At 42.7% G+C, this 13285-nt stretch overlaps 1 protein-coding gene across 1 annotated transcript in view; it reads left to right on the top strand.

Moving 5' to 3' along the window:
- The window catches only part of zeb1a (zinc finger E-box binding homeobox 1a), a 65353-nt gene that overhangs the window by 48337 nt on the left and 3731 nt on the right, over window positions 1–13285 (top strand). The window contains exons 3-7 of the mRNA XM_054626900.1: window positions 7809–7961; window positions 8673–8875; window positions 9486–9612; window positions 10199–11961; window positions 12729–12897. Of these exons, the coding sequence (XP_054482875.1) occupies window positions 7809–7961; window positions 8673–8875; window positions 9486–9612; window positions 10199–11961; window positions 12729–12897 (2415 nt within the window). The remainder of the gene's footprint in view (window positions 1–7808; window positions 7962–8672; window positions 8876–9485; window positions 9613–10198; window positions 11962–12728; window positions 12898–13285) is intronic.

Raw genomic sequence — 13285 nt, 5'->3', positions numbered from 1 at the left:
ACCCTCCTGTCTCCCACCACCATGGGGCTTATTACGATGTCTAGCCACAAATTCAGTAATGCACGCTCTACATTTATTAACATTTCATGTTATTTGCTGTCTAAATTAACATATTTAAGGAAAACAGACACCCGTTGTACCGAAACCTTTTCAATGCATCTTATTGCAACGTCATTCAAGTGCAACTAACAATTAATCTGTTTTTTTTAAAAATATATATTTTAATTGATTATTTATTTGGTCGATAAAGTGTTCAAAAATTGTTAAAGAACCACCAATCCTGGACTTTGGGTATCATCTGAAACGAGTGCCGAATGTTTTTTTCATAAGCTGTACACCTTACGTGTGGAAGGGACTGGGATCATTTTTTTCATGTGTAATTCAACATTAAGCTGGACTAAGACATTGCATTTCTTAACATTGTGCAGTGTGTAAGGTTTTGCACCTCCTAGCGATAAAGTTGTAGATTGCAACCAGTCGAAACCTCTCCTGTCTGCCAGGCGTGAAGAAGTATTTTGGCGGCTGACACAAAACAAAAAAAAGCTACTTTTTGGTTTGTCCGTTCTGGGCTACCGTAGAAACATAGTGCCTGGTTCTGGGAAAAGGATCCGCTCCATATGTTGATATAAAAAGCTCATTCTCAGGCAGCGAAAAAAACAACGATTCTTATTTTCAGGTTATTTATATGCTTTAGAAAAAATACTTGATATTATATTCCATTTCTAAAACTAGAATGAACAGAAACTAAAGTTAAAGTTCAAACCTTTTTAATGCATCAACAAACTGTTCAAAACTTAAACAGGATTATAATGTATATAGTTTAACTGAATTAAATAGATGTCACCATTGTCACCAACACCCGATCCAGATATTGGAGTCAGTATCGGCACGATATCTGTATCGGTGAACGCCCATCAAAAAGCCCAACATGAAATATGAATGTCTTGTTTTGTCTGACAAACAGCCTAAAACCCAATTATTTATAGATTACTATCACATAAGACAAAGAAAGCCGCAATACTCTACAGTTATGGTTTTGGAAGAGAAGATATTTGTCATATTTTGCTCGAAAAAAAGTTGTTTTATCTATTGATCAACTAATAAATCCAGCTCTATTTTTAGTGCACATGATTTTGCCTCCTGTACATGGCTGTATGGCTGAGATACTATATTAGTGAAATAACACTTTAATGAGTTTCCTCATTAGCACTGCTGGGGACTGTGTGGAGTTGAGTCAGCTAAACTGCTTCTTGTTGTTCTGTGCAGACAGGTTTTATTTGCACTTGTAGATTAACACCGAACAGGTTTAGTCATGCAGGATGCATCACGTCTGCTTTATTAAACTCAGCTTATCAATCAATTTCCTGCTCTCCTTCCTCTTATTCTGCCCCATTTATAAGTTCTGAAGTTTCACCAGCTGCAGGAAGCGCAGACAGAAGGTCTCACTTTCACTTTTAAAACTCTTAAATTCTAAACCTCTAGATAACTAGAAAATAAGCCAGTTTGCAGGATCAGCCCTACAAGCACAACACACCTTTTTAAGAATAGGAACCAAACAAACAAAACTACCACCAGATTCAATAAGCAGAGGCAGAACCAAGTCCTCATTCAGCAGCGGAGGTTGATTGGCTTGTGTTTACGCCGCTTCTCAATGCCCTTTTAATCCTCGATTCCCCGCAAACGGCTCAGCCTACGCAAGCATCTGCCTTCATCTGAGCGGCAGCCGGTTACAGCCAAGCAGGAAATACTAAAACCATGGAGACGGCGAGAATGTGACACTGAGAGATATTGCTCTCGAGGCTTGTTTCATTGTTTCTGAATAAAGCCTTACATGGTGTGAGCTGTGCTCATGAGCGCTGCTCGCTCTCTTTCACTTTGTGTCTCTCTGCTCTCTCCTTTCTCCTCTGTGTACTTTTCTGCACTCTCTGCTCTCTTTTCATCTCCTTATTTTCTTCTAGCTTGCCATCTTTGCCTTTGTTTCCCTGTTTTTGCTCTCCTCTGATCCTCGTTTTCTTCTTCCGCTCAGAATCCAACCTCAGATATTGTGTTAAAGCCTCTCTTCACTGTTTGAAGTGATGGGTGTTGCTCCGGCTTTGGATATTATTAGCAGGTAATTATCCACAGAGGGCTCTGCTGAGCTTGTTGTTGTTGTTCAGTAAACCTTGACATTAGCATCGCCTATTTGACTTTTCTTTGGGGGTGTGAAAAAGCTAACTTTTAAAACTTTTTAGGCCTCATCCTCTCTTTGCTCCAGCACCGTGTTTCACAAACTTTTTCTTCTGGGGACAAACCATTGCAACCCAATTCACAATATGACCATTTTTACTGCCGTTTTACGTGTCACCTCATATGATCTTGACACAGTTACTAGCCATTTAGAATTTGTTATATGCATGTGTTACTGAACACATATACCTATGTTAAACACTTTATAAATGGAACCAAATAAAGGCATTTAGGAGTTAACAGTCTCTCATTCTTTTCATTTCCTCTCATCAGTTAAACAAACAGAATGTATGCTCGCCTTTCATATTAGAATCAATGTGATCAGTAGGCTACAATAATCAGAACAATATGAACATTCAGGCTCCCTCATGTGGCTGAAATGTGTACTGCAGATTTAAAAGTTAAATAAAAGTCTCAAAGAAATGCACAAAATTATTTGGCGACCCATAGAAAAAACCTCCTGCGACCCATTTGTTGGTCCCAACACCAGTGCCTCTGCTCTTATTAGCGAGCATACTCATCCATCAGTTCCTCGGTTGTTGATCCTTTTAGTTTCCATTCATTTCTGTAGGTAAAGCATCTCCATAGAATACCAGAAACTTAAAAAAGCGATCTGCAGACTGGTTTTGTTTTTGAATGTCTATCCCAGTTTCCAGTTTCCAGAAGTTCATGGAATGTCATGTTTTGTCATATACATACATATTCCGTTAAAAATGATGTTAAGCTGAGAAAAGCAGGAAATCTCCACATTGTGGAGCCTGAAAATGGCCTTTTCTGCCATTTTTGAATGACAAAAGTAGTGAAAAAGTACACTACTAATTGCTGCAGCTCTGCTTTTGATGAAGCAGTTCTTTTTGGGATGCTCTATGAACTTTTATTATCATTGTTGCTTGCAGAAATTTGGTGCTGAATCTTGTGGCCTGAGAAGATGTGCAGTGTTGAGAAGCAAGAAGTCGTTCATTTATTGTCTTTATTGCTGTGTTTTTTTTTTTCATGGAGATAATGTCGGACAGTAAACTATATCCTATTTACAGACCAACACATACACACATTTCATACTGAATATATTGGAAATTCAGGGAATCTGACCGGTTCTTCGGGGTCACAGGACAAGAGTGTACTTTAACGTATTTGACTTGAGTCATGCGTCCATGGCATTGATCGTTGTTTTACAGCCTCACCTGCAGTACAAACCTGCCTGCTCACTCCTTTAGCAAAACATTAACCAACCAGGAAGGAGGACTGTCTTTAGAGTGTGCCAGAGCTCCGACCGCATTGGAGGGAAGTCATGGAAAAGTCATGAAACGCTGCAGCGCTGGAGGAACTCTTCAAAGACTTTGCGTGATATTTTTGGATTGTCTTGACTTTTTCGCTCCTTTCTTTCCTCCCTGTCTGAGGGGAGGGGGGAGAGAGGAGAAAGAAGGGAGAGCAGCTGGTGTTGAATTGGTCCTCTGGTGAGAGATTAGTATCCGTTACTCCCCCCGCAGTCCGGACCGCACTGCAGCTCCAATCCATCCTGCCTTATAAATCCACCACGGACCCACAGTGACAGGTTCTGGCTAAGGTACATGAGTGCAGAGCTCTCTGTGTGTGTGTGTGTGTGTGTGTGTGTGTGTGTGTGTGTGTGTGTGTGTGTGTGTGTGTGTGTGTGTGTGTGTGTGTGTGTGTGTGTGTGTGTGTGTCTTTACTGGGTGCTTGTGAATACCTCCGACAGTGTGTGTCCCATTGAGTGTGTGTGTGTGTGTGTGTGTGTGTGTGTGTGTGTGAGCGCCACATGATTTCCTGTTTTCATTCCTTTCTGATAAGCCACATGTGTGTGTGTGTGCGTGTTGCGGGGTCCTGGTCGTCATTACTGCATGGCTTTTTGCGAGGCATTAAGTGTAATTGTAGAGCGTGGTGGGAAAATATGCAGAGAGGTGTATCAGCGAGGGGTTAGAAGGGGTGATGGAGGGAAATGAAGCAAGCAAGTAAAGGAGGGAGGTGAAGGGGCAGAGACAGATGGAGAAGGTACAAGAGAAAATGGAGAGAGGAGGGAGGAATCCACGGTGAGGAGGAGTGAGAGGAATGGTAAAGGAGTGGGGAGGAAGAGGTAGGATGAAAGGGTGATGGAGGGAAGTGAGGTTAGAGGAGGACAGAACCGACATTCTGCTCATGTGTGAAAACAGCTGACGTCCATACTGTTGTCCTCTGGTTGTTTTTAAAGGTCTCCGTCCACATGAAATGTCTGAACAATGTTATAAAACAGCTGAACGTGCTTTGATTTAGCCTTTTATAGCATCCTGTACGGAACAATTAGCCGATTGACAAAGCAATAACAATGTTCATATTTCATTAATCATTGAAGTCGTTTTTTTCATGCAGAGATGCCGAACATTTCTCAGTTGGAACTTCTCAATTGTGAGGATTTCCTGCTGTTCTTTGTGAGATTCGTAAACTGGGGGTAAATAAATGGTCATTTTTACGACCATTACATGCCACTGATATCATGACAAAGTAAGAGCATAATAATAAAACTACAGACGAGGAGACGGAATCAGTGCGACCTAGAGTGTAGTTTTTGTTTTTCTGTTTTTGGGCACTGTCAAAAAAACACCTATTTTCCTATAACCCTGCTGTTTGTTCTGGCATCATGTTAAATTAAAATCTGGTGACATTTCTATGCAACAAAAACTCATATAAACAAAAAAAAGGTCAATATTGGGGGTCAGTGGAAAAGGCCGAGGTCATGTCCACATATCTTAGGATAAAACGGATAACGTGGAAGTTATGGAGGTCACGTCCGCTTATCGTACGATAAGAACAACAACGATCGATTTTATTTCTTTTATTTATTACAGCCAACGTTTTAAGTCGTCACGAAGTTGTCCTCTTGAGATTTATTATATCTTTTTCTGGGTCAGTGTGAAGACCAAAACACAGAGTTAAAGATGTGGAAAAAAGGTTAGAGGATAAAGAGGAGTAGATAAAAAAAAGGAGTGACAGAGGTAATAAGAGAAAGAGGGATGAGTCGAGAGAGAGAGAGACGCTTGGTGAACGTTAGATGAGTGAGCCTCTGAGAGGGAAAACAAGAGATTTGGAGAGCTTTTGGATGAGATCATGGGAAGCTGAGATCTGTGTGTTTTAAAATGAGGCTTAGCGGAGCTCGGCCTGTTGCCTCCTCTCCATTATGAACACACACACACACACACACACACACACACACACACACACACACACACACACACACACACACACACACACACACACAGCTGCACCTGTCCCTGACCAGGCTCAGCAGGAAGAGGCGTGGCCTTTGGCACGGGTCCCACCTGCAGTTAAAATGCTTCGTACCCATGGCAACGCTGGTCCCAGTTTAACCTCACTGCTTGTTCTTATCAGGGTTTTTTTAACACACAAAGTGAGGTAACGTCTCTGCTCCATCTGCTTTACGACTGCTGTTGAAGTGATAATGATATAATGCAGCACTAGATCTCGGCCTCGGTAACAGACACCATCCACTGCGAGTGATTTAAATGTTGTTCAAACCGACAAGTCACTTATTATTATTATTCCTATTACAGTTCCTTTCAAAATAAAGTGCTTTACAGAGGCCAAGCAAGAGTAAAAGATTTTGGGAATAAAGACTTGTTGCAAAACAAGAGGGTGAGGATACACATGGAATAAATACATAAAAATATCGGCACAAAATAAGAAAAAGAAATGGAAACCACATATCATACCATTTTAGTTCAATTATGTGCTCTCGGCTTTTTGCCTCACTTGACTTTGAACCTGAGAGGTGGGGTGTGGAATGAAAGATGCTATCTGGGTGCATTGTGGGAAATGTAGGATACCATGTTTTTGGAGTTTGACCATAGAGTGTATATGTTTGTTTTTTAACACAACATAAATCCTAAAATGGCTGTACAGACGGTATTATAGACATATTTGCATATACGTACATACTGAACATAATCATTAAGTCCATGTATATCCAGTCAGCATTTATTTATTTGCACTATTTATATTGTTTACAACTTACAGGACACTTGGCTTGTAAATAGACCTTTTATTTCTTAATTTATCGTTGGTCATTTGGTGCTTTTATATAAATATAATATATATATTTAAACCAATTTTTTTTACTACTCGACACATAATAAAGAGTAGAAGTCAAGATATCTCAACTCTGCTGCTTTGATTTTGCCCGTTGTTTTTTTAACTCTGTCTCTTGTGAGTACGAGAACTTTGAGGCAGCGCTGTACTAAATCGCTTTAATACATTAACCCTTTAAAGACCGTTTTCTTTTCCCCCACTGTTTCATCTAAAACCTGAAAGTTGATATCAGAGTTGGACTTTCCAGTTAAACCGTAATCCTTTAAGTGTTCACAGATGGACCTAAGAAATAAGAGACAACTTGAGAATGCTTTACAGTCTTTAGTCACGTTGAGCTGCAGTCAAATTTACAAAATAAGGCCTCGACCCTAAACTGACATTTTCAGACGTACAGTTTTTTCAGCCACTTAGCCCTTGCCGCTTGTATGAATGAGTCAACTGGACACTTAGATTGTTCAAAAGGTAAATGTAATAAAAGCCTGTCCTCTCTTTCTGCTCTGTAACCATCCAAATATCACTGTAACGCCACGGAGGTCAAATTCCAGCCTGTGAGTTTTTGACCTGATGCATTCATGTGTCCGAGTCTCTTACTTGAGTTTAATTTTAATGGACTGTTTGGTTGAATTGGAGTAAGTGTTGAATGGAGGACAGACTGTCAGTGTGACACTAGAATCAAATCCATCTAGTTATTCCTTGTTAGGCTTATTGTAGTTAAAGGGAAACACATACTGTCTCTTTTACAGCAAACCAGCTGTTTCATGTGAACTCAGAGCTGTACACAACTTATACATTTAAGATATTTTTGATCCCTTATATGCTATTTGGAAAGAAAACGTTACAGGAAGGAAGGTTTTTTTTTTTTAGCAAATATCGAGCCACAGGTCAAGGCTGTCTGCACAGTAAACCCTTTACATGAACAGCAGTTGATGTATTTTTCTTTTTTTACCTTTGCCGGCTCAATCCTGTTTTGCACTTCAAAAAGGTCAGCAGAATAAGCTGTGATTTTAGTGGGATGTTTTCTGGTGTGGTTTTTATAAATGTTAGCCTGGGTTTTGTACAGAAACGGGGTCGAGAAGAGACACGACAGCCGAATTGTTAATGTCGTTTTAGTTGATATTCCCTGCGAAGAGTTCAGAACATTTGGGTTTCCTCTTTTCTGTCCGTCTTGTTGACTTCATCCATATCTCCTCACATCTCACTGTTGGTATTAAACTGACTTCTGTACCTTCAAAACATCAATACTGTGGCAGGTGGATTATTTTTCTTCTTCTGATAATTGGAAGCCACCAGGATTATCAACAAAAGCAGGGCATATACCTTTTATGAAGGTTTTTTTCAGAGCCATTTGGTTTATTGTCCAAAGGTCCAGAAATGCACATTCACAGGGAATATAAAGAGGCCCTTTGGCGCCCTCTAGTGGGAATGCTGCAACACAACTGCACATTCATCCACTGATTCAGTCTCTCTGCTCCCCTGTGTGTTTTTAGTGAAGGAGGAGTATGTGTCAGAAGAGGAAGAGGAGGCTGAGAAGGATACTCTAGTGGATGAGATTCTCCAGCAGGGAGACACGGCCGTCATCTATCCTGAAGCCCCGGAGGATGAGCAGAGTCCAGCAGAGACGGGAGGCGCTGATGAAAACGGTAACGCTCACGCACCAACACTGCTCACTCACCTCAGCGCGCTGTGCTGCGAATATTCATGTTATATCTTGATTTTTCCAATTGCTTGAATCAAAAGTTTATTTTAATTTTCTGAACGCCTTTAAGCAATTACTCAAGCTTCCCTTCACTTCATTAGTTTAAGCTTCACTTAGCAAGATTTTAATATGATTGTACATCCGTTACTAAATATCATAACTGGAAGACAAAAATATATGTCCACTAAATTAGACTTTCTGTTTGTATCCATTAAATTGCACGAGACTCAATGCTTCAATGTTAAAATCCAACCAAATTCGGCTTATTCCTGATATCTGGGGGACGTAATGAAGGAAGGAGTTCAGCTTTCTGTTGGTGTCAGTTACTTTGAAGGTGTGGACACTGACCGAGAAATGTCAAGCAACTTGGGGGAAAAAAACACACAAATCTTAACAAAACACACAAATCCTAAATATTACACTAAAACCCATTCAATCACTATAAACTCCACTTATATATCATTGTATGGGACAGCCAGACAGTAGCGCCATAAAACACAAGGACTTTTGTTTAGCTAAACGTTCATCTTCAAGGTACGGCAAAGTCTGGAAGCTACTCTTCAGGTAGAAAGGAAATCGCGATCGTCTTCATCACACTCAATCGACAGTAACTTCTCCGAAAGTTACAGAAATGGTGACGTCCTCTCTCTCGCAGGCACCCCGGACTCCTTCTCCCAGTTGCACACCTGCCCCTACTGCTCCCGGGGCTACAAGCGCAACGCCTCGCTGAAGGAGCACATCAAGTATCGCCACGAGACCAGCGAGGACAACTACAGCTGCACGCACTGCAGCTACACCTTCACCTACCGCTCGCAGCTGGAGAGGCACATGAGCCACCACAGGGGCAACAGGGAGCAGGTAACATCGGGACGCTGTCTGTTTTTAATGAAATACATATTATATGGTTTCAAGGCGGGAAAAGTCTGAATATATTAAGTGTATTTGTCTTATGGCTTGTGTTATGGCTTGTTTCTTTGTATAGGATTTTTTGTCCTTGTGTCTTCTTTAGTAGTTATATTTGGACCTCATATTCGTAGGAAATACATTTTCTATCGCTCATTTTGCCTACAACTACAATTTGCTTAGCTTTTAGATTTTTTATTGGCTTTCTTTAAATGTTTTTGGGTTTTGTAACTGCTGGTCACCTGACAAATTCATCGACATTGGGTTCTGCATTCATGCACTGGCATTTATTATTAATTCAAAATCAACACCAACTTTGCAAAACTGCAAATCCAGTCATAAACTTAAACCTCTGCATAGATAAGCAACGTTCCTCTTTAACCTTTAACCTCCATTAAACTGAAGAACATGTAAATCTTTCATGTGTTTTTAAGAAGGTTAAAGCTTTACGTGTTACATTTGTTACTACACCCCCATGAATGCCAAACAGCTTATGTTAACAATAAAAAATAAAATAAAAAGACATATCTATTTTATTATTTCTTTCTTTTGTTGTCTGTCTCAGCGTCACGTTTCCCAGTCGACAGGTGGATCAGGAGGAACAGGTGGAACCCGCAAGTTCAAGTGTACCGAATGTTCCAAGGCCTTCAAGTACAAGCACCACCTGAAGGAGCACCTGCGCATTCACAGCGGTGAGCTGTTGCCGTGACAACTGACATTCTCTATAATACACTCATGCAGTCCACGGCCTGACTCCGTCTGAACTGGTGTTCAAAACTCCAGGCTCAGTCTTGTCGCAGTTGTTTTCTGATCTGTAATCACTGTGTTTGCAGTTGATTGATGGTTATTATCAAACCTACACAGTAATCATAAGTTCATTATAGCTCTTTTATTAGGATTTATATCAACTTAGTCATCTCTTTCTTGGGTGCTCTGTTACAACAGGCTTTCCTTTTATTCATCAAGCTCAAAAATCAAGTGCATGAACACATAAAAATGACCGTACAAACAAAAGACAAAATGTTGGAAATTCAGTCTATAATTGGACAAATTGTGATTTAAAATCAGAAACTATCTAATCACAGATTAGATAGATTAGACTTTACTAGTACTTGGTACTACTAGTTACTAGCTATATAATCTCTGCCACAATATTAATTTCGTTCAAAACCAAAATAGGTACAATACCGAGCCCATAAAATAAAAATAAACCTAATTTAAGATGTGATAGAGCTTTTTTTTAACAGATTGTGCTATTTCTCTGTGTGCTCCTCTTAGGTGAGAAACCATACGAGTGCTCAAACTGCAAGAAGCGATTCTCCCACTCCGGCTCCTACAGCTCCCACATCAGCAGTAAGAAGTGCGTGGGTGCAGCTCCTCCCAATGGCGTCCCTCGAACGACGATCAAATCCCCCCCACCCACCACCCCGACCACACCGGTTGTAATCGCTCCGGCGCGGATGATTCTTAAAGAGAAGACTGAAAGCAAACCCCTCCAGGAGCAGCTCCCCGTCACCCAGATCAAATCTGAACCTGTGGAATACGAGTGCAAGCCTGTGGTGGCGGCACCGGCAACTTCAGCCGGCGGCAACGGCGTAGTGAACGGAGGGACGGCACAGCCATCTCCGTCTACAACCCTCCCTCAGGGTGTGGCTATGGTCGTACCAACGGTCGGCCTCATGTCGCCCATCAGCATCAATCTGAGCGACTTGCAGAATGTGCTCAAGGTGGCGATGGATGGAAATGTGCTCAGGCAGGTGCTGGGTACAGCTAACGGGATGGGGAAGCAGGGAATTGTAGTCCAGCAGGCCTCGCAGCAGATCATCAGCCTGCCGGCCTTTGTGGATCACGACGGCACCACAAAGATCATCATCAACTACAGCATCAGCCCTGCAGCCGCCACCACTGCCACTACCCAGACTGCTGCGCTTGTTGCCAAAACCAGTCCTGCTCCTCTTCCCACCGTCACCACTGCTGCAGCCCCGACCCCCACCAAGACAGACAAACCCTCAACCCCAGGGGTGACCGGCCTCTCTATTGTTAAGGAAGAGCCAGAATCAGTGGCCATCACAGACATGAAAACAGAGGCAGCCACACAGAAAGAAATAACAGCTCAGATGCCAAAAGTCACCAGTACATGTTTACTATGCGATGACTGTCCCGACAACCTGGAGGCGTTACACCTCCTCCAGCACCGCAAAGCAGCCAATGGGGAGGCTGTTGACTCTGCAGCTCTGGACCCCTCGTTCGCTGCTCTGCTTAGCGAGGCGGGGGTGACGCTGGAGGAGCCCCCCGTGGACGACCTCCTCTCACTCCTCAAGACCTACTTCGCCTCCAATGCCAACCCCAGCGAGGAGGAGCTGACAAAGATCTCAGAGACCGTCAGTATTCATGTGGATGTGGTCAGAAAGTGGTTTGCAAAGATGAACTATGGGAAAAATGTGGGCAAATACCGCACAAAAGCCACAGAGGTTTCTACAAAGACTGAAACCACAAATTCCAGCTCAGAGGACGCCTCAAATCAGAACGGGGTAGCAGAGGAAGACAGTTCCCAAGAAACCTCCAACAAAGCCTCATCAGAATCTGGCAGCGCTTCCCCGTCAGACTCTTCACCACTAAGCCTCAACACCGGGGACCTCGTCATCGTTAAGAGCGAGCCAGAAGACCCGGAAGCACCGGACTCTCAGGCCGAGCCCCTGGACCTCTCCCTTCCTAAACATATCGCAGCGGCATTGGAAACGACCACGCCTCCCGCCAAGCAGCAGGAACAGCCCCTGAACCTGACCTGCCTGAGGAAGGAGCAGCTGGAGGGTCGGACCATCTACGTCACCACGCCTCAGACCGGACGACCTGTTAGCATCGTCACTGCCGCACAGCTGCCCACGTTAGTGGCCATCTCCAGTCAGGGCACGATTAGCTGTCTCAACGCCATCAACACCACGACGAAACGCACCATCCTCATCCCCCAGCTCACGTACACCTACGCCACGACGGCCGGCAGCGCCACTGGAGCAAAGACTGTCGTGCTGAACGGCCATAAGGTTGGTAGCGGGGTTGATTTTAATCCAAAAAACAGACAGGACTTGTGTACAAAATGTTACCACTAGGTGTCGCACAGGACTCAGCAGCTCCACTAAGACTCTGAGGAGCAGCTCTCCCCTAAATTGAGAATAGGTGGGCCGTCTTAAGGTGAGCCTGGGCTGAAGTTGTAGCTAACTTCTGGGCTAACCCCCTTTGCATTTATTCAACAAATACACAAACTGCAGGTCAAAGTTCACACCTTTAACATTACTGCTAACTTCTAAGCTTCCCTCTCTCTCTCAACAGCACACCTGCTGTAGTAACGGGCCGCCAGGCTTAAGATTCACTCGTCTTGTCTCGTCACTCACACAAATAAAACAGGAACCTTCTGCTACACAAACACCACATGTACCTTTTTCCACTTCCCACCTCTGAAATGTCCTCTCCTTCATGTTGCAGGCCTGGGCTGCTGACAAAACCGTAACCGACCCAACTCTAGTTGGTAGTGTTAAAAACGATGTCTACCTACCAATATATCCCCTGTTGGCAATTTATTTTGATTTCTTACTATCTTCTTATATCTGTTCAACTACTCTGACCACAGAGCAGCTCCACTGAACCTGAAGTATCCTTTTCAAAGGCAACTCAATTAAAAGGAAGACATTTACATTCAACGTTCAAACTTCCCAGACAATTCGATTCAAACAGGGTACCGCTGAGCTTCAGCCGACACATTGAATTAAATAATTTGACCGTAATGATAAATGATTTTTTCTCCCAGTTACAGCAGGAGAAGAGGCTGGACAGCAGCTCCGACGGCGTCTCCACAGTGGAGCAGCAGAATGCCGCAATTCTGAAGAAACGACGGCTGGAAAACGGCCGCTACCAGTGTGACCTTTGCTCCAAAGTCTTCCAGAAGGGCAGCTCTCTGCTAAGGCACAAATATGAACACACGGGTAGGCCTTACAATTAAAAGATTGGCTCAGACATAAGAACACATTTACTTCTTATACTAAATTCATATTGAGTATATAACGTATATTTGAAACAAACGCAGATTATAGAGGCAGCAAGACAAATTCAATGATTTATGTCAAAAAGCTTAGAGGCTTAGAGTCCTAAAGTCAGGCAAATAATAGCAGGCAGGAGACAGACTAACTCCAAACAGGAGATGAAGATGAACCGACAAAGAAGAAAGGAACTCGGCTGTTTTTTGTAGAGAACGACTAATTGGGGAAGTGTTTACCTCGACTCTGAACAACTTTGCCTACTTTTTTCAACTGAGTAAAGATGAACTATTGGTGCTTTGAAGTTGAGACGAAATGAAAAACACCCCTTTCGATC

The sequence above is a fragment of the Anoplopoma fimbria genome, chromosome 3 (genome assembly GCF_027596085.1).
Source record: "Anoplopoma fimbria isolate UVic2021 breed Golden Eagle Sablefish chromosome 3, Afim_UVic_2022, whole genome shotgun sequence".
Classification (NCBI taxonomy): Eukaryota; Metazoa; Chordata; class Actinopteri; order Perciformes; family Anoplopomatidae; genus Anoplopoma; species Anoplopoma fimbria.
This window is presented reverse-complemented; position numbering and strand designations above follow the sequence as displayed.